This window comes from Leptopilina heterotoma, unplaced genomic scaffold, assembly GCF_015476425.1.
Source record: "Leptopilina heterotoma isolate Lh14 unplaced genomic scaffold, ASM1547642v1 Lhet_17, whole genome shotgun sequence".
Taxonomy (NCBI): Eukaryota; Metazoa; Arthropoda; class Insecta; order Hymenoptera; family Figitidae; genus Leptopilina; species Leptopilina heterotoma.
Window position 1 is genome coordinate 3874707 of NW_025110886.1, and position 27013 is coordinate 3901719.

At 30.6% G+C, this 27013-nt stretch overlaps 1 protein-coding gene across 1 annotated transcript; it reads left to right on the forward strand.

The window, feature by feature from the left end:
• The first annotated feature begins 21222 nt into the window (after positions 1-21222).
• LOC122499615 lies at positions 21223-22993 on the forward strand. Its single transcript, XM_043608064.1, has 4 exons — positions 21223-21347; positions 21481-21802; positions 21878-22022; positions 22948-22993. The coding sequence occupies exons 1-4, from the start codon at positions 21234-21236 to the stop codon at positions 22991-22993; spliced, it is 627 nt and encodes a 208-aa protein (XP_043463999.1). The 5' UTR covers positions 21223-21233.
• The last annotated feature ends 4020 nt before the right edge of the window (positions 22994-27013 follow it).

Consider the following 27013-nt stretch of genomic DNA (forward strand, 5'->3'; position numbering starts at 1 on the left):
AAAAGGTGGAAGTCCGTAACAAGCAATGCGTGACCATTGATACAATCAAAATTCGCACTGGTCATTGCCACATCAAAGCGACTGTTGAGCGGGCTTTGAGCACGATACTCCAGCTGCGTCTAGCTTTGTGTCACCACAGTGCCAACACTGTTTACCCATTATTACCCCTCTACCAATCGATATCCTTAATTAAATTCGGAACCTTATTCACCTGCGGTTAATTAGAATTTCTTTCATCTGCGTATTTGCTAGTGCTATTATTAAATGAATTCTTTTTCTACACAAATAGAACTAGATTTACAATTGGTCGATTCTATGGTGATGAACAAGAATCTTTTTTTGGAAAAATACTCCTACAATTTAAGGGTCCTTGACTTGGAGCAGTGCTCCAGGTCCAGGTGCATTTTAATTTATTTACACCTTACTTTGAGACTGCTGCCTTCCCTGACGTCAAAAGTCGTAAGAGGATTTGTAAAATTTATTGGTGCCTTGTTGTGTAAGCGTTACAATTTTCAGTCTTTGCAAATTTGCTATGTTGTACGTGCAAAATATTTTTTTTCGATGATGATTGTATTTTTCCTTTTTTTGTGTATATTTTTGGTTTTTAAAATACCAATAATTTCGAAATTTATAATCAAATTAAGTTAAAAAATAGGTCAATCGAAGCGATTTTCAATGCTCTACAAGTTGGTAACGATACTTTTAATGTTATTTCTACATTTTTCAACAAAACTGTTCAAAAAGTCTTATTTTCCAAAATATTAGATTCTTAAAAGTTTAATATTTCCGGTTAATATATGGACAAAAATGTTCAATAAGGGCTCAAAAGATGCGCCTAAAAAAACTACAAAATTAGAGAAAAACATTTATAGGTCACGGTGGTCTTGAAACATTTTAAATACTTTTGACACATGCCCTTTCCAATTTTTGCATAAAACGTTTCCACACCACCTACAGAATTGGGCCGATATTTTTAAACGTCCTTTAGGAGTTATGAAGGGGGGGAGGAGAAAAAAAACTCACTTTTCCGGAAAGAACTTAACCGATATAAATGGAATTTAAATATGTTATAATTATAAATAAGACAATTTAAAAAAAAAATTTTAAATTAATTTTGAAATTTTCAAAAAAAATTTTTAATTTTTTTAATGATACACATCTAATATTTCTTTTAAAAAATACCTTATAGTTTCCTCTTTAATATAGGGGAGAGGTACGCACGTTGAGACGGGTTCTGTTTTTCAGTTATAATTTTTAAAAAACAAAATTTAGCGAAAAATTCGAAATGCTTTCTTAAAAGTATTGTCCAGGGCTACAACATTGGCAAAGAAAGTTATTTTTTTTAGAAAAATTGAAAAATTTATAGCTGATTTTTTAAGCATGTTATTTTTTACCAAAAAAAAGTGGTACGCACGTTGAGACACCCATAGTAATTTATTTTAAATTGAAACAAAATGAATAATTACGTCAGATTCTAATTGTTTGTTGTTTATTTACTTGTTTTGATGGTCTTAGCGCAAAGAAAAAAATTAAAACATTAAAAATTAACTTAAAGAAGATAATCAAAAAAAAATTTTATTTTGCACAGAAATAATTAATTGAAATTTTTATATTCGCAATTTTTACAGGTGAAGAACATGTAAAACGCTAAAAAATTGTAGATTCAAAATCAATTTTAATGACAGTACTATTTTCACACCGTGAGCGTTTTAACCTGCGTACCACAGTGTGTCTCAACGTGCAGACCTTGCCGTTATTTTTTTAAAGCTTTGAAATTATTTGTAGATATTAACGTATGTCTAAATTTTCGTCGGAACTTTAAAGTAGAACCAAAATTGATATGTCAATGTTATCCGCAATTTTTTCTGCCACTAAAAAATACTGTAAATGCACTAAACAGAAATTCTGAAAAACGTTCGCTTTAGTTTTACCAAAAAAACAGGAGTTATTGCGCTTTTTTTGAATAAAAAGTTTGGTATTAATAATACCACAAAATGCCAATATAATTTTTGGTATTATCAGTTACACAGGTTATAATATCTTAGTGTCTCAACGTGCGTACCTCTCCCCTATATTTTTCCCAGGTTGTTAAAAAATATAGTTTTTTCAAAAGACGACTTTTTTGAAAAAAAAACTTTAAAAACTCATTTTTATCTGAAACTACTAAAAGAATTTTTTTTTTACAATTTTAAATTAATTAATTTAGAATTTTTTTTTAATTTTAAAATATTTTTTTAAACTGTCTTATTTATGTTTATAATACATTTAAATTTCATTTAAATCGGTTAAGTTATTTCTGATAGAATGAGTTTTTTTCCAAAAAAGTAATTTTTTGGAAAAACTACATTTTTCAAAAATCTGCAAAAAGTATATATTAAGGGGTAAGGCCACTGTAAACGCAAAAAAACCAGTTTTCAAGAATTTTTTTTTATTGGAAGGAAAGCGAATACAATTGTAATAATGTAGTATGTTATTAGTCATATATTGAACTAAAAAAATGTAAATTTTTAACAACAAAAAATACAAAATGGCGGAGTTACGGACATTTTAATAAGATGTTTTTTTTGAAGAGCTCCGCGGCAAAATTTAATCTGGAACAAAATAAAAAAAATTTTCTTTATCTACATGACAATAGCTAGAGAATCACGTAGGGGATTTAAAAAATATGGATTTTTGTGAAATTGGCAGGCATTTGAAAAAAAGATTCATTGTTCGACCAAAAAAAACGGCACTAAATTGTTCATAACAAATGTATAAATTAAGTTATTGAAAATCCCCTACGTGTTTCTCTTTAAAATGTTATTATAAAGATGTAAGAAAAAATCCGATTGAAAATTGTTTGAGTTATGCTGCGTGCTGATTTCAAAAAACGTGTTTTGAGAAATACGCATTTAAAGTTTTAAGATATATACAACATTCCTATGAAGAAATGAAAATTTTTTACCATTAATCTGTAATTAAAGCATCATATAGACATCCTTCTGTATTTATATCATCATCATCTGAGCAGTTCCTGCCCAACAGGTAGCCATCAGACGCAGGTAGTCGTTGCGGAACGGCCCGGCGCGCTCGGTAAAAGGGCTCGAAATTTCAATTAAAACGATTTCAGACACGTATAAAACCTTTTGCTCTATATTCTACAAGGTTCAAAGAATTTTTTCAGCTAATAAAAAAATTAATGTTTTGAAAATTCTTCAGTGGCCTTACTCCTTACAGAGGAAACTCTAAGAAATTTTTAAAAACGATTTTTTGAAAAATAAAAAAAAATATAGTTAAACTTTATGAATCCCGTGCAGAAATTAAAATGTGGGCCTGATAGGGTACTGGACAGTTTTCCCGATCTCTGGTGTGGCTCTGGGTAGAGAAACTGACCAGTGCCCGACTAGTGTGTGACGCTGTTCCCGACCAATGCCCTACTTAGGGAAAAACTGGTCAGGGCCTCGTCAGTTTTTCTTAAAATTGCCCTATTTTGTGAGGCTAATTTTATTCAAAAGTAATTACAATAAAATTACTGTAATTAAAAATATTATTATATTAGAAACATAATGAACATATTCATTACACCCAGAGAAAAATATTATTTAAACCAAATTTATTTTATTTGAGTTAAATAAACGTATATTTGTCTCAGAACCAACTAGACTTTTTATTTCTTTTAAATACAAATTTTATTCGACACAAATAAAACATATATTTGAGATAAATAAAATTTTATTTAAACCAAATAAAATTTATTTCAAACAAATAAAAAGAGTAGTTGGTTCTGAGACAAATATACCATTTCTCTGGGTGAATATATACAACATATTTATACATAACATAATGAGGTATTATAGTCATTTTGACTAATTTAAAAGTGAAAATGATAAAAATAATATAATTTCAAGAATAGAAAAACTTAAAAATTTTTGAAAAATATAATTTTTGGTTTTACAGTAGGATCTTTCAATAGTGCAGTTCTGAACAGTGCAGTCATTAGTGAGTTGAGTAGACGAGGGGTTCCGGGAGGCAAAGGGAAAGGGAATCTGTGACGTCAAATACAGTGCCGTCGGTCATTTAATTGTTTAGTGTCATTTAGTGGTGCCAAGTATTTAGGAGTGGGGGACCCTTTATTTTCTTGACACGGTCCTAAATTATTACGTTTATGCACTCTTCGAATAGTGCACAATATTCCCGACGACTGCACTATTGGAAGATCCTACTGTATGATTAATTCATTTTTCTTTTGGAGGTTGTCGCTCCTTTCTGCCTCCTTAATTTTATAATATTAATAAAGGTTATAATTTTTGATTTCAAATGTATAAGTAATAATTAATATTTATTTAATAAATATTTTATTCAAATTTATTAATTATGTTTAAAAAATAGTTATTAAATATTGAAGGTGTTAAATTTAACAATCTCTCTGAATCATTTTCTCACTTTAAGCTAATATAATATAAAATAATAATTATTATTAAAACAATATAATATATATATATATATATATATATATATATATATATATATATATATATATATATATATATATATATATATATATATATATATATATATATATATATATATATATATATATATATATATATATATATATATATATATATATATATATATATATATATATATATATACAAACCAAATGATAAATTCATCCTATAAATTGACAATTATTCAAATTCATTAAGTATAATTTATTAATAATTGTTTATTTATTATTATTTTTTAAATTCATAATTTTTATTTTCAAATAAATGTATAATAATTAATTATTTAATAACTATTATTATTCGTTATTTATAATTTAGTTGTTATTATTAATAAATAAACTTTATTATAATATTGTACTTAAAGAAAAAAAAATTATATGTATTTTCGTTTTTTAAATATATTACCATAATTATTTTATAAAGTGTTTTAAAAGAACACGCTTTTTTAACTTAAATAACTGTTTTAAAAAAGTTAATTTTAAAAAATTAAATTTATTTATATGCTTTTAAAACGAGGAAAACTGTCGAGGCCCTGATCAGAGCCCTATTTCATATCTAGTGAACACCCCACTTAGGGTTTTGGCCAGAATTTCTGGTCAAACCCATTAGATAAAAAAATTCTTAAAAATGTAGTATAATTACTCCGTTTAATTAATTTCTTCAATTGTTTATAATTTTATTATGGGAACTAATTTAAAAAACTTAATTCATTTACACTTTATTCAAACGGGGAAAACTGTCGAGGCCCTGATCAGAGCCCTATTTAATATCTAGTGAACACCTCACTTGGGGTTTTGCCCAGAAATTCTGGTCAAACCCATAAAATAAAAAAATTATTCAAAACGATAGTATAATTACTCCCTTTAATTGTATTCTTCAATTGTTCATTATTTTTTATTTAAAGTAATTTTAGAGATTTAATTTTTTACACTTTATTTAAACAAGGAAAACTGTCGAGGCCCTGATCAGTACCCTATCTAAAATCTAATGAACACCCTACCTGGAGTTCTGGCTAGGAATTCTAGTCAAACCCCTAAAATAAAAAAATTATTAAATAACTAAAATAATGATTGCCTTTCATTGTTAATAGCTTCTACAACAAAAAGGAATTCTAAAAACTTTATTAAAAAAAAAAATTTAATAGGGAAAACTGTCGAGGCCCCGACCAGAACCCTGTTTTAAATAGGGCAAAGTGGGGCATTTTCTGCACGGGATCGGGCTGAAAGTACTCTTATATTATGTCTGCACGTGAGACCTATAATTTAAAAAAATCCATCCCTAAAGCTCTTCATAATCTCAAGATATTTTTGAAAATGTAATATTTACACACACACACACACAGTAAGCTTGCAAAATTTGTAGAATAAGCTTGCTGCAAGATTATGTGCTATCTGGGAAAGTTGTTTGTTTTCAAAAAAATTGTCAATTGAGTGTCCCGATCGAAGAACCGGTTATCATTTTTTAAGACTCAAAATTCTCTCCTAGATTAAAAAAGGATTCAAAATTTTTATCTCATGTAAGCATTTTGTATTTGTATAAATATATTTTATGATTCCAGTTATGAGACATATATTGCTTTTGTGTTTCAAAACAACAATAAAAGATAAATACATAAACATCTTTAGTCACAAGAGTTAAGGACATTTATGGTTATGTTCGCACGTGAAAAAGTTTCTGTGAATAAGACCGAGAAATTTTGGTAGGTTTTCTTTTTTTACTCCCTATATATTACCGAGAATTTCTTGAGAGTGACTCTTGGGAATTTCTCGGTCTCATTCCCAGGAAGCAGGTTATACATCTGAAACTTATATAAATTGTTGATTTCCCAGTGAAAGTGTCAAAATTGAGAATTGAAAAATTCCCAATCTTGATTTGAAATTCTTCAAATAATTTTCTGGTTTTGAGCGTTAATGGATTGATAAATTTTAATTTTATGTTAAACTAATTCCAATCTAAAAATACACTTTATGTTTCTGATATTTGAAATTTCTTTTAATTATACATTTTTGTGAATTTTTTCTTTTATAAACTATTATAATATACGCAAGTGTTTAATAAAAATTGAAAATTATAAGGCAAATTGTTGTTTTATTAAGATAATAGTAATTCTAGACAATAATTCTTTTTCTACATTGAGATTCAAAACTCATAAACTGGAAATTTAATTGATTTTCAATAATATTAAAGTTGAAAGCGTTAAGGAATTGAAATATTAGCAAAATTTTTTATTAATGTTCAGTGAAAATAACTAAATGTATGAGAATTAATTATAGAATAGATTCTGGAATAGTTTTGGTTTTTATTTTTGTTCTTATATTTTATTATAAACTATTTCTTTGTGGCCTTTATATTGAGTATCTAAATTACAAAGAGTCATGCACTTTGAACGAAAGTAAACGTGACCGATTCTTCAAATTGTCTGGACTCGCGACTTCGTCTGCGTAAGACGTTCACACGCTTAGAAAGGCGTGTACTGCGTACGAGCATGTGAAGTGAATGTTTTAGACTCAGCTCACGTACTGCTCCATTCAAGAGCTAGATGACATTCCACAAGCATGATCTTACAATTCAGTCATCGAGAGGACGAGAGATTCTTATCAAATTAGTCAAGGACGAAAATGTGCCAAATTTCTTCTAATAGAGATTCCAAGACCTTTTTGCAATTCTCAATTTTTTTTCACTCATCGTAATGCGCAATAAAGATTGCAGCCTACTCAAAACCACTCCTAAACGAATAATGTCTCTTTTAAGACTTCCTCTTATAAACATTAACATTTATAGGCAAAAAGCTTCAAAATTAATAGCGACAGGCATTTTTAATTTTAATCTTAAAATAAATTAACGTATTAAAAATAAGGTTTACGTACAAAAACTATGAATATTTGTATTTTCGAACCGATTTTTAATGCGATTAAAATAATGTGAAAGCTTGTAACGGACAAATTGGTTTTATTAACATTTAAATGTTTGATATTTATTTGTAATTTATTTCAAGGTGACGCTTAATACCAGTTGCCTTGCTACCACACATATTAATATGCTTGTTTATAGAAGGATTTCTCAAGAAGTTGAGTTTACGTTTGCTCCATTTCAGATTATTTTTATCAGTAAAAAATTCAAAATAATTATGAAGTGATTTGACCTCATATTTTTTGTTTTAGTCGAAATATACCTTTAAAATTAAATAATAATAATAATTTCCCAAGCAATACGTAATATTACCATGACATCACTGTAATATATACTTGTAATGTTACAGTGATCTTGAGGTTATATTACATGTCATTTTTTCAACTCTTGTATATTTTTTAAAAATTGCAGAAAAATTTTTAAACTTACATAGATGTGATCATTCAAGTCTCATCTTTAATTTAAGACCAAAAGAGTTAAAAAATCTTATTCGGTTTGTGAGATATCATTATAAACGTCCGAGCATGTTTTTTGACAAATGCATTGAATTAGTCGATTTTGAACGGATTTTAGCTGACAATAAACGGTTGTTTATAATGATATCTCGCGAACCGATTAAGATTTTTTAACTCTTTTGGTCGTAAATTAAAGATAAGATTTGAATGATCACATCTATGTAAGTTTAAAATTTTTTCTGCAATTTTTAAAAAATATACAAGAGTTGAAAAAATGAGGAGTGGTTCCTGTCCAGACATTGTTTACTACTGTCTGTTTTATTAATGTCTAAGACATTACTGAGTCCTTTCTGGACAGGAATGGTTTCTGTACAGAAAGACTAATGTTTAAGCAAAAAAAAATTTGGACAAGGACCATTTCTGTTCGGACAGTACCCAGTCATGCTAATTTTTCTCAGTGTAATACACTAAAAAAAAGGGCCGTTGTAGAATATTTTTGAGCTTTCCTACACGACTCGGCCCTGAGGTCTGCAATAGCCTTTTCTGAATCCACCATTTTATATTTTGTAAATCTAATGCCTGATTTGTAATAAGCTACCCCAAAAACCCCTAATAACAAGTTCAAGCCAAATCTGATGAATTTTTATACATTTCCTTTGTACTGGTGTTTTTTTAAAGATTTTTTTAGCTCTACGTCCATCTTTGAAGCGCATTTATAAAAAATCTAATAAAGCTGGAGGTGCGCAGTTTATTCCATTGAAAAGAGCACATATTCTCATATAAGAATCAATGAAAAAGTGAAAATTGATTTTTTCTTACCTAAGGTCCCTTTTATCTTCCCAGGTCACATATGCTTTATATTTATTCCACAAGTCAACAGCATTCATAGGTAATACAAATACACATATATATGCAAATAGACGAGAAAGTTCTTTAGGAAGTTTGATATTTATAGCATCATTCAAGCAATTATCGCATTCATTGTTATATATCTAATATATCAACAAATTCCTTACGTGTTGCTTATGTAATAGTATGTATAATATATCCATATCTTCAAATGATTTAGCGCCACGTACATAAAGTAGTAACATTCTCAAAAAGTATCTTTCAATATCTTTTGGACTTATAAAATAATTCGAAAAATTATAGGTTTTATAATTCGTTCTCGTCTTTTCTAACTTTTAGATGACTCAACAAAAACATACTTGTATGGTGTTTTTGAGTAAAAATATTTGCATGCCTCATAATTTGCTCTATTTAATTAAAACCATGCTGTTAACGTTGAATTTTTAAATTAAAATAATTTTAATTTTTAAATTTCTCAATTGCATCTTTTTCCATTCCTTCTTAAAAACATATTGATTGTTGATTAGGCAAATGTTACTGTTCATGCATAATGAATTTATGTAGTTTATGGATTCATAAACTACATAAAAAAATTAAATAAAAAATTAAACAATGTAAGTGGTATCCAAGAGCTTTTAAACAATCCATTATCGTCCACATATTTCTAATATTGTGACACAATACTTAAAATTCGTTCCTGAATGGTGTGAAAGTTATTCGTCGACAATTTACGTATTTTGTGACCTAGATTAAGGTGCATTTGCATACACTCCGTGTTCCCTTGCTCTTGCTGAAATTCCTTTAAAAGTGTGTAAACATTTTGGCATAAATAAAATAAGCATATACGCATCACATTGTCAATCTTCGCTTGCGCTGCATTTATTATCCCTAGTTCAATGTTCGATGTTCGCCCCCCTGCGCGCTTCGCGCGCCAACCCGCTAACTATTTTTAATATTTATTTTAATTTTTAAAATCATATTATCTTAATATGATGGCATAGTAATGAGTTAGAGTAAATTATAACAGGAGATATTAAAAAAGATAACTAATAGAGAATTCTACTTTACGAAAGTGATTATAGTGTCAACTTTTTCAAATTTGACACTCCTCATAGTAAATTTGATAATTCTTTTTTCTCAGTGTCAAAAGTATTATTGGGCCCCTTTTTACCTGCAGTTGACATAAATGTTGACGTAATGTAAGGGCCATTAGGGGCTGTCCATAAATTACGTAAGTCATTTTTTGGGTAAATTTGACCCCCTTCCTCCCTCGTAAGATATTTTACATACATTAGCGCCATTATTCCTATTGTTCGCAAGATCTTGTTGACCCCCTTCCCCCCTAAATGTCTTATGTAATTTATGGACGGACTAAAGATTTCGACGTAAAATAATAGACGTTTGTGGGCTTCATTTTTACCCGTAGGTCAAAACTGACCTTAAAATTGACCTAAATTTTGAGGAAACAGTAGGTCAGAAGGAATTTTCTTGTCAATTTTTGACGTGTAGGTCAAAACTGACCTTAAAATTGACCTAAATTTTAAGAAAATATCAGATCAGAGGGAGATTTCTGGTCAAATTATAACTTGTAGGAAAAAACTGCCATTAAAATTAAAGTACATTTTGAGGACAGAAAAATAATTTTAATAGAATTTAAAAAAAATATGTCAATTTATAACATCTTTTATTGATTGAAACTTAATATTGAAATTTAGGTCAAACTTCTTTTAACCAATAGGTCGAAAATTCCGTCAAACTTTAATATAAGGGTACGACATTTTAAAAAATCCTAATTAATTTGCTTTTTTCATGTATAGGCTAAAAAATATGTCAAATTTGACCTAAATTTTAAGGAAAGGTCAGGTCAGAGGAAGTTTTTTCGACAATTTTTGCGGTGTAGATGAAAACTGACCTTAAAATTGACCTAATTTTTGAGGGTGTAACGAAGGCATATTGCATTTGCCGCGCCGAGTATAAGAGTAAGCGAGAGACGATGGCGCGCGCATAGTCGGATCTCTCTCTCTCTCCCTTTCCACGCTCGCCTCGCTGGCTCACGAGAACGAGATACCTCGTTGCACGGGACTTTCGAGTCAGATCGTCTACCGACTCGGCTCGAGGTGCTCTTCGAGTCCAACAGGTACGATCTCACCTGAGGGGCATTAGGCTTATACAGAGGTGCTCTTCTGTTAAGTATAATGCTTTCCAGATCCTGTACGTTCTACCCAGGTGCTCTTAGGTCGAACGAACATTCTCTCTAGAAATGTTAGGCAGCCGACCAGGGGTGCTCTCGTGGAAGGTGGCCGAGCATATTCTGTTTAATACCTTGCTTTCCACCCCCGGTGAACCGAGGTGCTCTTCTGTTCACCTGTGGTGAAGACAAGGGCGCAAATTCTTATCCCGGGTGCTCTCAGGAGTAGAAATTGCGCCTACTAGATTCACATTGTTGTATTTCTCGGGTCGGCAAGAGTTTCGGAAACCTGCCGAAATTTATGAATTAACCCATCGTGGTTCCTTGGTTAATTCCTAGAAGTGCGCGCCAAGGTAATCGTCGGTGTCGGGAATTACGGGAACTTATTCTAGAACGGTTTTACAAATGTGTTTTTTTACGCCCGGAAGGCAAGCAAGGGTTAATTTTAACAATTATTATTTTATTCTTTTCACAGACATCCAGTGGTCGAAAACCCTGAGGCAGAGTAGAGCGAGCGAGTGTTCTGGCATTCTTTTGTTAAAAATCTTAAAATTCATTAATTATTATGTTGGTTAATTTTCTTAGTTCATTGTAAATTTAAGTAGATTTTCCAGTATTCATTTTATAAATTACAGTATTTCCATTGTATTATTTTGTTTAGTTTTTTTTACTTATACTACTATTTTATATTTTTATATTTTTACTTTTGTTCTTAACTTCGAATATTTTTGTTACAATATACTTACTTTCGAAGGTTTAAATTTGGCCTCGTTAATGACCTTACCTTTCCAAATTTATTCCAAGTCAATTCCCTACTAGCAAATTTCTGTTCTGACAATTAAAGAAGGCGTTTTTGCTACATAATGTTCTTTTTAATTTAAAGTAAGGACCCCGGACTCCATCCGGCGAGCAAATTCCGGAGCAATAAAAAATCATATCATTACAAGGGCAAAGGGAATTGTTCGTTAATTTTTTCCGTTAAGGTCAAAACTTCCCTTAAAATTGACCTAAATTTTGAGTAATTTTGGCCTGTAGGTTAAAACTGCCCTTAAATTGACCTGAATTTAGGTCAAATATAACTTGTTTCTGACGATGGACCTACCTTGACAGTGGGTCAACCTTTACTATGTTCCCCCTACCATAAGGGTCCCTTAAAACTTTCTGAAACAGCGGCGGCGGCGATATGATTTTATATTAATAGGGATATATATATATATATATATATATATATATATATATATATATATATATATATATATATATATATGGGACATTCCACGTCAACACGGACAGAGCTCTAAACAAAAATTGCTATGATGGATTTAAACGTTCTAGGGCTTAAAAGATTTCTACGTTCATGTACTTTAAGATGCCGATGGGAGTTTTTTGCAAAATTTCATTTCCGATGCCAATAGAACTGTCAAAAGTCAAAAGGTCCAAAAATCTCAAAATACTTTTATGAATTAAAAGCAAAAAACGAGGTAAATTATTCTTTAACTCATTCTTTATCAGTTTTTAGGGTTCCCGAATATAAATCTAAAGTTTTTTTTTAAAAATCCAAAATGGCGAATTCAATATGGCGGACAAAATTCAAATTTGATCAGATTCGATGAAAACTTGTTACTCGGGGGTTTTTAGGGTCGCTGATTACGAATCTGAAGTCACTTTTTAAAAATTCAAAATGGCGGATCCAATATGGCGGAAAAAATTTTCAAATTTGATCCGATTTCCTTAAAACGTGTTACTCGGCCATTTTAAATTTTTAAATCCTGACTTCAGATTCGTAATCAGCGACCCCAAAAACTCTTAGATAACAAGTTTTATAAAAATCCAACAATTTTTGAAAAAAGTCATCCACCATATTGGATCCGCCATTTTGAATTTTCAAAAACTGACTTCGGATGCGTAATCAGCATCCCTAAAAACCGCTAGATACCAAGTTTCAAACAAATTCAACTTTAAGAAAAATGTATGCATTTGGAAACCACTTTTCCGGTGGAAAGTCATGCGCTAGAGGGTTAAATATGATGCATGTGTGTAAATCGCTCCTCTCTCGATAGAGCCAGCACTACAAAAGCGGTAAAATTTAAATTATCAATAAAATAAATAAAATAGTTAATATTGGGTTAGGCTGGTTCTGTCGTGGTAGAGGATTACAAGAACAGATTTTCGCTAACTCTTGAATGGAAAAGAGCTTTAGAGAACGAAATTGTATTTCTACGTTTATAGAAATAAAAAATTAACTAAGTTTTAACGCCAATAATATTATTTTTTTATAAATACACTCCTAAAATTTGCATTCCAATAATAATTAATAAAAATTTCACTATGAAATTTTAGCCATGTGGTAATTTATCGTCAATCTAAAACGATTTTAAAATAAATACTTTACGTTTCAAACAATTATAATTAAATGAAGACAAATAAATTAAAAACTTTATAATTCTATCTTACACCTATTTTTAATCAAAATTTTTGTCTTTCAGTGTATCTAAAATTCTTTCATGTGATATTGTTCCTGACGATCACACAAAACTATTAGACCAATCATGCTTATGAAAAAAAAATTTATTCGTTAAAAAAATTGATAAATAAACAAGTAAGAATCCGACAGCAATCGGCCACCTATACCAACAGTAATCAGCCAGTTAAAAAAGCTTCAAAAGCCGTTAAAAATTTTTTTTTCAATTACAAAAGCTTAGATTCTTTTATGATCACCTTAAAAATGATAAGAAACTGTCTTTTAATGTATTTAAAAACCTATTAAAAATAGTTTGAAGATCTTTCAAATTAAAAAAAACTGGATTAAACCCAAACTTTCGACTTTTAATTTAAAATTTTTCTTGACTTTATGTCCTACGAAAGGTGAATAAACAACGAGTGTGTCCGATTTTTGCACTTTAACTAATAAAATTTGTCTGAATCTATTAATCTCTATATTAAAAGCTTTATAACTTATTAAATTATGAACCAAAAATCTTGTATTTTAGGTCTTGTATTTTAAGAATCTAAAAACCGATTTAAAAAATTTTGTTAAGTAGAAAAATTATTTTACAAAAACCAAAAGTTTGTAAAATCCCATATATTTTAAATGGGAAAAGTAGGCGCTTAAGGGAGAGGGTTAATCAATCTCAAAATCAATTTTCTTATCGAATTTTTTCATAATTTGGGCCAAAGATTTGATGTAGAGGGGGGCCCAAAAGTTCTTCAACTTGGTAAATAAGAGCCACCCTAATATATATATATATATATATACTGTTTAAAAATGACAATAAAGGCTTGTGATATATCAGTTTTTAACTGATATAGTTTGATATTTAAATTTAACATATTTTATTATAAATTAAAAAAACCAAAGATTTGTAATTTTAGAGCGACAATTTACATTCGCTTAAGAAAATAATAAAGTGGATTACCATTTCAGTTTTTAACTGATAGTTTGATATTTAAATTTAACAATATTTTATTATAATTAAAAAAAACAAAAGATTTGTAATTTTAGAGCGACAATTTACATTTGCTTAAGAAAATGAAAAAGTGCATTATCATTTCAGTTTTTAAATCATAGATTAATATTGAAATAATTGTCTAAATTGAAAAATATTTTATTGTAAATAAAATAATAAACCTATGTAATTTTAGAGCGACCATTTTAAATCTGCTTTGAAAAAACTTAAATGTTTGTATAATAAGACTTCTTACAATGTTCTCTACGTGAAATGAAAAATTTTACTTTTAATTAAATTTAAAAATTATTTCTTTTTTAATAAACAACTTTTAAATAACAATTCAATTATTAATTGTCTTAAATTATTAAATAAAATAAAATATTAATATTTAATTATTTTGAATCGATTTTTTATACGATTCTTTGCAAATCGAATATATTGAGGTCGATTTTTTAAAGAATCGAATCTACTCGTTTCGATTCCGATTCGATTCAAAAATCGATATTTTTGAAAAAATCGAACATCCCTAGCGCACGTACACAATTGCAATAGGGATGTCACCGACAGGACATTTGTATGGAGTAGTGACCACAAGTGCTGCCCCCGGCGGTTAGTTACCCTAAATAGCTTCTGAAACTTTGGCGTAACGAAATAATGCATTAGAGCTTGGAGAGCCTGGTCTCATCTACAAACCAAGTCATACTACGAAAAAGCCATTTTAAATTTTCTTTAGTTGCAAATAAAATTATTCTGCCACAGGATAAACTGTATGAGTCATCTTCGTAAGAATCGTAAAGTAAGAAGTTCTCACCATCGTTAGTAATTCTATTTAAATCAGGTGTCTTTTCAAGATTTTGAGTTATGTTGTTCAGGCATTTTTGCTAAATTATCAGAAAGAATTTTTTGCAATAATCTTAAAACTCAGGACATTCAGGTTGATCGACAGATTCTCTTTTCAAATTACTCACTTGCCTAAGAGCATCTACCTTCTCTCGATCGGGTTTGTGACAATGAGAGTCATCTGATCTTTCTGAGGAAATTAAAACTGAGCTTCCGGTACTAATAGTTGTTGCTGTAGCACCAAACTGTTGTCTCTTTCCGCACAGCCAAAACACTTTTGAATTAACACCAGTAAAATGCTTTGTATATATAAAAATTCATTCATTTTGGTTTAGACATATTGACCCCCTACCAGTCTATGCATTGCTTCCGGTGCACATACATAGCGCGGGTTTAATAGGGTGGTCCAAAAAAAGTAAAATCGTAATTTTAAAGCTCTCACCCCCTAGGATTGTTCTATATGGAGCAAAAAATACCCCTATTTTTTTTGAAAATAAAAAAATATTTAGAGGTCGCTCAAAGAGCTCAAACTTTCCCATGTAAAATGCATGGGGAAAAAACACTTTTTCGTAGAATTTGTATAGAATTTTTGAAAATCAATATTTTTCATTCAGCAAACTCCGTTTCTCTTCAGAAGACTTTAAAGAATAGTGCTAAATTGTTTATTTTATCATTTTTTTAAATAAACTATTTTTCATAGTGCCCCAAAAAAACCCCATAAATTTCCAAATTATAAAAAAATCGTTAAAAAATATTTTTTACTATTTTTATTAAAGTTTTTTCCTAGATTATCAATAAATAACACAAATATTGATTTTTAAACATTATTCCATGTAATTGCTAATTTGTTTAAACAAATTATTATTGTTTATTTACAACTTTTTGAATATGAGACAAGTCACACCCAGAAAGTCTCCCCCGGACAAGTCCTCCCAGGACAAGTCTCCACAGAGACATAACTCCCCATGGGACAAGTCTTCCCATGGACAGCTCCTCCCAGAGGACAAATCTTCCCAGGGACATCTCTCCCCAAATGTAAATATTAAAAGTAAATAATGCCATGGCTGGACAGGTCTTCCCGGGACAGCTCTCCCCAGTGAAAAATTGTTTATTAAAACAGTGACAAATTCAGGACAAGTCTCCCCGGGACATCTCTCCCCAGTAAAAATTGTTTATTATAACATTGGCATGTTCAGGACAAGTCTCCCCGGGACATCACTCCCCAGTAAAAATTGTTTATTAAAACGTTGGCACATTCAGGACAAGTCTCTTCGGGACATCTCTCCCCAGTAAAAATTGTTTATTAAAACGGTGGCACATTCAGGACAAGTCTCCCCGGGACATCTCTCCCCAGTAAAAATTGTTTATTAAAACGTTGGCACATTCAGGACAAGTCTCCCCGGGACATCTCTCCCCAGTAAAAATAATTTATTAAAACGGTGGCAAATTCAAGACAAGTCTCCCCGGGACATCTCTCCCCAGTAAAAATTGTTTATTAAAACGGTGGCACATTTAGGACAAGTCTCCCCGGGACATCTCTCCCTAGTAAAAATTGTTTATTAAAACGGTGGCACATTCAGGACAAGTCTCCCCGGGACATCTCTCCCCAGTAAAAATTGTTCATTAAAACGTTGGCACATTCAGGACAAGTCTCCCCGGGACATCTCTCCCCAGTAAAAATTGTTTATTAAAATGTTGGCACATTCAGGACAAGTCTCCCCAGGACAAGTCTCCCCGGGACATCTCTCCCCAGTAAAAATTGTTCATTAGAACGTTGGCACATTCAGGACAAGTCTCCCCAGAACAAGTCTCCCCGGGACATCTCTTCCTAGTAAAAATAATTTCTTAAAACGGTGGCAAATTCAGGACAAGTCTCCCCGGGACATCTCTCCGCAGTAAAAATTGTTTATTAAAACGGTGGCACATTCAGGACAAGTCTCCCCGGGACATCTCTCCCCAGTAAAAATTGTTTATTAAAACGGTGGCACATTCAGGACAAGTCTCCCCGGGACATCTCTCCCTAGTAAAAATTGTTTATTATAACGGTGGCACATTCAGGACAAGTCTCCCCGGGACATCTCTCCCCAGTAAAAATTGTTTATTAAAACGTTGGCACATTCAGGACAAGTCTCCCTAGTAAAAATAATTTATTAAAACGGTGGCAAATTGAAGACAAGTCTCCCCGGGACATCTCTCCCCAGTAAAAATTGTTTATTAAAATGGTGGCACATTCAGGACAAGTCTCCCCGGGACATATCTCCCCAGTATAAATTGTTTATTAAAACGGTGGCACATTCAGGACAAGTCTCCCCGGGACATCTCTTCCCAGTAAAAATAATTTATTAAAACGGTGGCACATTCAGGACAAGTCTCCCCAGGACAAGTCTCCCCGGGACATCTCTCCCCAGTAAAAATTGTTTATTAAAACGGTGGCACATTCAGGACAAGTCTCCCCGGGACATCTCTCCCCAGTAAAAATTGTTTATTATAACGGTGGCACATTCAGGACAAGTCTCCCCGGGACATCTCTCCCCAGTAAAAATTGTTTATTAAAACTTTGGCACATTCAGGACAAGTCTCCCCAGGACAAGTCTCCCCGGGACATCTCTCCCCAGTCAAAATTGTTTATTAAAACGTTGGCACATTCAGGACAAGTCTCCCTAGTAAAAATAATTTATTAAAACGGTGGCAAATTCAAGACAAGTCTCCCCGGGACATCTCTCCCCAGTAAAAATTGTTTATTAAAACGGTGGCACATTTAGGACAAGTCTCCCCGGGACATCTCTCCCTAGTAAAAATTGTTTATTAAAACGGTGGCACATTCAGGACAAGTCTCCCCGGGACATCTCTCCCCAGTAAAAATTGTTTATTAAAATGGTGGCACATTCAGGACAAGTCTCCCCGGGACATATCTCCCCAGTATAAATTGTTTATTAAAACGGTGGCACATTCAGGACAAGTCTTCCCAGGACAAGTCTCCCCGGGACATCTCTTCCCAGTAAAAATAATTTATTAAAACGGTGGCACATTCAGGACAAGTCTCCCCAGGACAAGTCTCCCCGGGACATCTCTCATCAGTAAAAATAATTTATTAAAACGGTGGCACATTCAGGACAAGTCTCCCCAGGACAAGTCTCCCCGGGACATCTCTTCCCAGTAAAAATAATTTATTAAAACGGTGGCACATTCAGGACAAGTCTCCCCGGGACATCTCTCTTCAGTAAAAATAATTTATTAAAACGGTGGCACATTCAGGACAAGTCTCCCCAGGACATCTCTCCCCAGTAAAAATTGTTTATTAAAACGGTGGCATATTCAGGACAAGTCTCCCCAGGACATCTCTTCCCAGTAAAAATTATTATATAATAAGCCTCCACAGGACGTGTCTTACAAGTAGAAAATAATTTGAAAAAGACGTTGAGTTTTTATATTTGAGAATTGGCAAATGTTTCAATTTATTAATATAAAATTTATATCTAATACATTTTATTTTTGACATACAATTAATTGATTTAAGTACACTTGTTTTTAATATTAGCATTGTTTGCAATAATGTTTAATGAATTTAACTTTTTTTTTTAAAATATGCGTATGGAGAGTATTGACAATAAACAATCTATATAAAAAGTAATCATTTCTTTCCTTAAAACTATTTAAATTAGTTTATTTTAATTATTTAATTATTAATTAAAATTAAATCTAAAATTGTAAAAACGTGTTTATTATTTTAGTAACTAACGAAAAGCTTACATTGTAGTTTTATAAATGCATTGAATTGGTTTAATTTGGTTATAGTGTGACTAATTTATATCTGAGTGAAATATGGATATAGACACTTCTTCTACAACTTTTTGCGTTGTTAATTTACATTGTGTTTGCAATTTTAACAGTAAGTAAAATTCTTTTTCTGATGATATAAGAAATTTTATGGTACATAATGTATTTTTTAAAAAGAGTTTGTTTCAATTTTTTTATAAATGTTTACCATAATCTATCATGCGCTTTACCTCCTCTTTGCATATTAAACATTTTAATTTCGTGCATTTTGAGCAGACGGCATGTCCACATGGCATTAATATATTTATTAGAAGTTTCTTCGAGCAGGAGTCGCAGTTCCGTTGTTTAGTATCTGTAAATTTTGAGTAACAATAAATCTTTAGTAATATACTACCGTCGTAAATTATGTGTACGATTTCCCGCGCATAGCCTAAAACATAACAATATTTATATCACGATTTTTTGTAAAAGCAAATCTTAGAAAATTAAAAAATGTATGATTCAAAGGCTAATCGGCAAATTAAAAAAATTAAAATTTTTTTGACAATTTTTTAAATTTTGGCATAATTTTAAAAAATTCTTTTGGGCTATGCGAGTGGAACTGTACTGATAATTTCTGTCGGTACTCTACGTGAAGCGTAAACAACCAAAAACTTCTAATTCAAAAATCTTTATTTTTAAAATTCTGCTATTTCCATTAAAGTGCATAATATAAGAAAAATATTACATTTGTTTATAGTAAATTTAATTGTTTTTAATTTTAAATGGTCGAAGGTATTGTAATGTATTGTAATGGAAATAGCAGCATTTTAAAACATAAGTAGAATCCATTAGACATTTCAGGTTGTCCGTTTCGCGTAGAATGACCCATATTAGTTACATGTATATAATTCTTTTTTATCGTGAGAGAAATGTGTTATTAAATTTACTTAAACATGAATGTTCTTCAATGCTTTAGACGAAAAAATGAGAGTTGAATTTTAAAAAACATTGAATTCTTCAATAAATTATTTTTTTTGTATTTAAATAATTGAATTGTCGTAGAATTTTCTAATAATAATTGATTCAAATATGAATTTCAGTTAAAACTTTAGATAATAATTGAGTTTTAAAAAGCAGGTATCAAATTATAATCTTTGAATGTTTGAATTTTTCATACTTTTAACTTAAAATTGTGTAGATTTAATTTTTTTGTAAAAGTTGAATTGAATTTTTTTGAAGTTATTTTAGGTTTTTATTTTCTAATATATATTTAATTGAAGAATTTCCGAGTACCTGAATAATCGATGAAATTTCGTAAAATTGAATTGTAAACAAAAGGATTTGAAAATGTTGAAAGAAATTTTTCAGAAATTATTAATAATAATTAATTTACACTTTATAAAGGAGAATTTTAGTTAAAAATGGTGGAAAACAATAATTGAATTAAAATAATGAAAGTAATTTTGAATAAGTTACAGTAACAATATTCTTATAATAGGTATAAAATGATGATTTTATCAGTCCAACATTTTTAATTATTATAAAACATGAAGATATCGAAGACTCGGAGTGATCGATATTTTCATGTTTTATAATAATTTTTAATAAAATGTTTAATTTCAAAAAGGTTTGAGTTAAAAATTTTGTAAAATATAAATGTAGTTTTAAAAACCTGGAAAAATTCAGTTTTTAACCTGGAAAACCTGGAAAAGTCAGGGAATTTGAAATCAGTAAAAGCGTGGCAACCCTGTTATTATTTTGTGATTCTGATAGAAAAAAATTGTCTCTATCAGAATCACTAAATAAAAAATTGATTTTTTCGAACCGTAGGTCCCTTTTAACTTTCCCTGTCACATATTAAGATTTTTAGACTTATATTTAAAAATCATTACATTTAATATTTTCCACATATTTCAGGTAATTCCGCGTAATCCGAAGTTTCATCAAATGTACTCTATTCATACAAGGATTATGTATACACGGTAATTTAATTAAACTTTAATTTTGTTTAAAACTATATTTGTAATACGACTTTAAATGAAATATTATTATTAAATATATATAAAAAATATGACGAATACTGCTATTGCCTACCTTTTACGGATTTAGTTACACAATAACTATATTATTTTTATTATTAGTCGCTTAAATGATCTTATAAATTTTTGAAGACATGTTAAAAAAGCAGCTTTTATTTTTCAGGGTGTTCCATTGGTGTTCATTTTAACCACATGTCGAACTATTAAAATGTACAGAGCAATTTTTTTTAGAGTTAAAAAAATTAGCTCCTAATATGGTAGAAAATGTAACTTTTCGTATGTCAGATTATGAGTCAGCTATCCTGAAAATTCTTAAAGAAATTTTTGTTAAAGCAGATCATCATTGCTGTTGGTTCCATTATTGTAAAGTAAGCTTTCTTATATTTCTTCTTGTCTAGACGCTAACATTATTTTAAAAACTGAATTACTGCTTCTAAGTATAAAATTTTTAACCAGCTTTGTAGAACATCAATTTAACATAAAGTATTTTTAATATTGCAGGCTTTGCGTGTCAAATGGAAAGAGCTTGGAATGCACAAAGCACCATATAAAATATTGAGATTACTGATGACCTTGCCTTTAGCTCCAGCTCATTGTTTTATGTCTGGTTTAAATTTCATTAAAGAAATTGCAAGCGAATACGAAAACAAATATCCACAATTAAAGAATTTCTTTAGGTATTATGATCGTCAGTGGCTTCCAAAAAAATACGAAGTTTGTGTTTTTGGTTGTCCATCTAGGACCAATAACCTTGTAGAAGCTTTTCACTCTCAACTTACTAAAAGGCTTGGGGGAATTCATCCAAACGTTTGGACATTTTTTGGTAAATACAAAATAAGAATTCGAACCTGACAGATTAAAACTTTATAAAAATTACTTACCTGTTTTTTGTTTAAAGAATGTTTAGTCAATCTTATCACATGTCACTATCAGGATTACCTACATTTAAAAAATGGAAAATCAACGTCTCACCCAGTCAAAGAAAAAGACAGAAAGCGGGACAAAAAAATTTCTGATGCTCAAAAACGCTTTCTAAATCAGGAGTTAGTATATATAATTACATACTTTTCGGAACACATGTTTTTCATAACACCGTTGATACTTATAGTATTCCCAAATAGCACGTAACCTTATGGTAAACTTACTGTAACCTTGCGTTGCAATATTAGTAGCATTACACGTCAAGGTTACAGTAAGCTTACCATAAGGTAACGTGCTATCTGGGATAAATGTGCATGTACCTATGTAGAAAGATTGTCGAAAATACTTTTAAAATATTTTGGATGTTACTATTTCTATGTTGATTTAGAAGGTATACCTGATTTAAGGTAACTTCTTAAATAAAATGAGTTTGTTGAATCAGTTAATTATTTTTTAATGATTAGGATAATGAAAAAATGAAAATAATAGACAAAAGTCAATATTTAGTAGTAGTAATAGTAGTAGATTTAAACTTAAACAGATCGATTAACATTTAAAATAAAATATAGAAAAAAGTTGAACATTAAATACAACTCAATATCTCTGTTGGAGAAAAAAAAATTAAAAAGTATGTCAGTTTCACAATAATTACATGGAACCAAAATCTACAAAAATCAGTAATTTTGGACCGATTTAAAGATTTTAATCTGCAAATACAGTAAAATATTTAAATATATTTGTTATGAAATAGATTTTAGTAGAAGTTAAATATTGCGAAAATAATAAATTCTTTTGCTTTTCTGCAGCAGGGATATTGAGTTCCAAAATTAAAAAGAATCAGGAATTATGTACTTTGAACTTAATATTTCTTATATACATATTTTATCCAGCATATTTCAAAATCATTATCAAAAAACTTCTTAAAAAATTTTCTGGAAGTCATGTTCAATAGTTTTTCGGCAATACGTCTACATGGTAAACTATATAAAAATTTCAAACATTGTGCAAAACATCAAACATAATATAAATATTTCATATTCATTTCAGAATATCATTGAAAGTGTTTTTAGAAGAATGTGGGTCAGTGAACTAAAAACTGTAAACTTTAACTCTGTAAACTGTAACTTTTTGAAATTTATTTTAAAAATAAATTTCTTTTATTTTAAATAAATTTATAATAAAAATTAGTATTGAAAAAAATATATATAAACCTATATAAATGTAAAACAAGTTGTTCATTTATCAACCTATCTCATTACATTAATAAAATTTACATTTTAAAAGTTATTAAAATTTAGGAGAAATCATTTATAATTAAAATTCTTTAAAAATTTGAATACTTTTTTATATTTTTTAAAAACTCAATTATTTTGAAAAGACTTTATCAAATTTTAATTATTTTTTAAACATTTTACCAAATTTCAATTTTTTGGAAATATTTTAATTCTATATAAATGTAAAAATGTTGTCTTTCAACAATTATTTAGAAATATATAAAAAATTAATTTTAAGACTTTCATTATTAAAATTTTTGAAAATATTCTACCTTACTTTTTTAAAAAAAAAAATGGAGAGTTTCAACTATTATATAAAATTGAATTTTTTGCCACCGTTTTAATAAATAATTTTTTACTGGGGAGAGATGTCCTGGGAAGACTTGTCCTGAACATGCCACCGTTATAATAAACAATTTTTACTGGGGAGAGATGTCCCGGGGAGACTTGTCCTGAATGTGCCACCGTTTTAATAAACAATTTTTACTGCGGAGAGATGTCCCGGGGAGACTTGTCCTGAATGTGCCAACGTTTTAATAAACAATTTTTACTGGGGAGAGATGTCCCGGGGAGACTTGTCCTGAATGTGCCAACGTTTTAATAAACAATTTTTACTGGGGAGAGATGTCCCGGGGAGACTTGTCCTGGGGAGACTTGTCCTGAACATGCCAATGTTATAATAAACAATTTTTACTGGGGAGAGATGTCCCGGGGAGACTTGTCCTTGGGAGACTTGTCCTGAATGTGCCACCGTTTTAATAAACAATTTTTACTGGGACGAGATGTCCCGGGGAGCCTTGTCCTGAATGTGCCAACGTTTTAATAAACAATTTTTACTGGGGAGAGATGTCCCGGGGAGACTTGTCCTGGGGAGACTTGTCCTGAATGTGCCAACGTTTTAATAAACAATTTTTACTGGGGAGAGATGTCCCGGGGAGACTTGTCCTGAATGTGCCACCGTTTTAATAAACAATTTTTACTGGGGAGAGATGTCCCGGGGAGACTTGTCCCGAATGTGCCAACGTTTTAATAAACAATTTTTACTGGGGAGAGATGTCCCGGGGAGACTTGTCCTGAATGTGCCACCGTTTTAATAAACAATTTTTACTGGGGAGAGATAACCCGGGGAGACTTGTCCTAAATGTGCCAACGTTTTAATAAACAATTTTTACTGGGGAGAGATGTCCCGGGGAGACTTGTCCTGGGGAGACTTGTCCTGAATATGCCAACGTTTTAATAAACAATTTTTACTGGGGAGAGATGTCCCGGGGAGACTTGTCCTGGGGAGACTTGTCCTGAATGTGCCAACGTTCTAATGAACAATTTTTACTGGGGAGAGATGTCCCGAGGAGACTTGTCCTGGGGAGACTTGTCCTGAATGTGCCAACGTTTTAATAAACAATTTTTACTGGGGAGAGATGTCCCGGGGAGACTTGTCCTGAATGTGCCAACGTTTTAATAAACAATTTTTACTGGGGAGAGATGTCCCGGGGAGACTTGTCCTGGGGAGACTTGTCCTGAATGTGCCAACGTTTTAATAAACAATTTTTACTGGGGAGAGATGTCCCGGGGAGACTTGTCCTGGGGAGACTTGTCCTGAGTGTGCCAACGTTTTAATAAACAATTTTTACTGGGAAGAGATGTCCCGGGGAGACTTGTCCTGGGGAGACTTGTCCTGAACATGCCAATGTTATAATAAACAATTTTTACTGGGGAGAGATGTCCCGGGGAGACTTGTCCTGAATTTGTCACTGTTTTAATAAACAATTTTTCACTGGGGAGAGATGTCCCGGGGAGACTTGTCCACCCATGGCATTATTTACTTTTAATATTATCATTTGGGGAGAGATGTCCCTGGGAAGACTTGTCCTCTGGGAGGAGCTGTCCATGGGAAGACTTGTCCCATGGGGAGTTATGTCTCTGTGGAGACTTGTCCTGGGAGGACTTGTCCGGGGGAGACTTTCTGGGTGTGACTTGTCCCAACCCCGCAAAATTGAGAAAAAATCTCAAATCTTTATCTTAATTAGATAAAAAGTTGTAAATAAACAATAATAATTTGTTTAAACAAATTAGCAATTACATGGAATAATGTTTAAAAATCAATATTTGTGTTATTTATTCATAATCTAGGAAAAAACTGTGATAAAAATAGTAAAAATATTTTTTAACGATTTTTTTATAATTTGGAAATTTATGGGTTTTTTTGGGGCACTATGAAAAATAGTTAATTTAAAAAAATTATAAAATAAACAATTTAGCACTATTCTTTAAAGTCTTCTAAAGAGAAACAGAGTTTGCTGAATGAAAAATATTGATTTTCAAAAATTCTATACAAATTCTACGAAAAAGTGTTTTTTCCCTATGCATTTTACATGGGAAAGTTTGAGCTCTTTGAGCGACCTCTAAATATTTTTTTATTTTCAAAAAAATAGGGGTATTTTTTGCTTCATATAGAACAATCCTAGGGGGTGAGAGCATTAAAATTACGATTTTACTTTTTTCCCAAGTATTTTTGGACCACCCTAGTGTTTAAGTAATGTTGAATTTCATCATAATTCATTATCTGATTATCATCTTTAGAACCTACTATTCCACAATTATGTCCCCCCAACTGAAAAAGTCCGTCTGGACTTTCCACAAGGAAATTTACGCAGAAATCCATGCGGAGATTTGAAATAATTCACATGGAAATCCACATGGAAACTTTCTATTTTGTCAATTTTTAAATATTTTCAGAAATAAACATCAAATTCGAATTCTGAGAACCCAAAGGGGTCTCACTCACTACTTTCTGCATTTTTAAAGAGGTTTTCGTTCATATTTTGTGTTTATTTAAAATATAAAAAAATCCATGCGGAAATCCACATGTCAATCCATGCGGATTTCATGTGGATAGTTTCAAATCTCCATATGGATTTCTACCTGAAAAGTCTATGAGAAAATCCAAACGATTTTTTTCAGGTGAGCCTTGCCCATCTCTATTATAAAAAATATTCTTTTTGCTATCATTTCTCCGTCTGTATTCTGGATAATTGTTTAATTCATAATTTGTTTTTTGATAAAACGGTTTAGGATAATTTTTATGCATAATTTTATTTGAGAATTCATACAAGGAGAATTTATATTTTGCTTTTGACATAGGCCATGAACATGAAACTGATTTACAATTTTAAAAAGTTTTGGATTACTTATTTCATAAGGAATTTGTACACATATTATTTTAGCCACAGTTTCTGCATCACGAATCGCAACCCAGTGGGCAAAAAACCATCATTGTTTTAAAAACGTTCCAAAAACGTTTTTAGAACGTTTCATGTCTGCCAAATAATGTTCCAAAAACGTTCCATTGCTTTTAAAACGTTTTTTAAACATATAACGTTTTTGGGACGTTATTTGACAGCCATGAAACGTTTTAAAAACATTTTTGAAACGTTTTTAAAACAATTATGGTTTTTTGCCCACTGGGAAGTTTCTTATCTAAAAAAATTATTAAATGTACATGAAGCAATCCACGCTTTTGAAATTCTATTACATATACATAAGCAATGACTTGAACAAAAATTTGTTTATCTTTTAATTCACTTATTAACTCTTTTACATTCGTTGAAAAACCCGGGCAACAATATCTGACCGGTCAGATGCATTTCCAGCATACAAAAAATTTTTATAATCTCAGCTCATTTTGGATTAAATATCATTGTAATAAATAAATCTGGTTTTCTAAATTCTTGAACTAATTGCATAGCAATCATAAAACATTTTTTTTTGTTGATAAAAACGTGGTCCTCCAGTAAATGAAGAAAGTAAAATGGTTATTTTTTCTGGTCGAATATATTTTT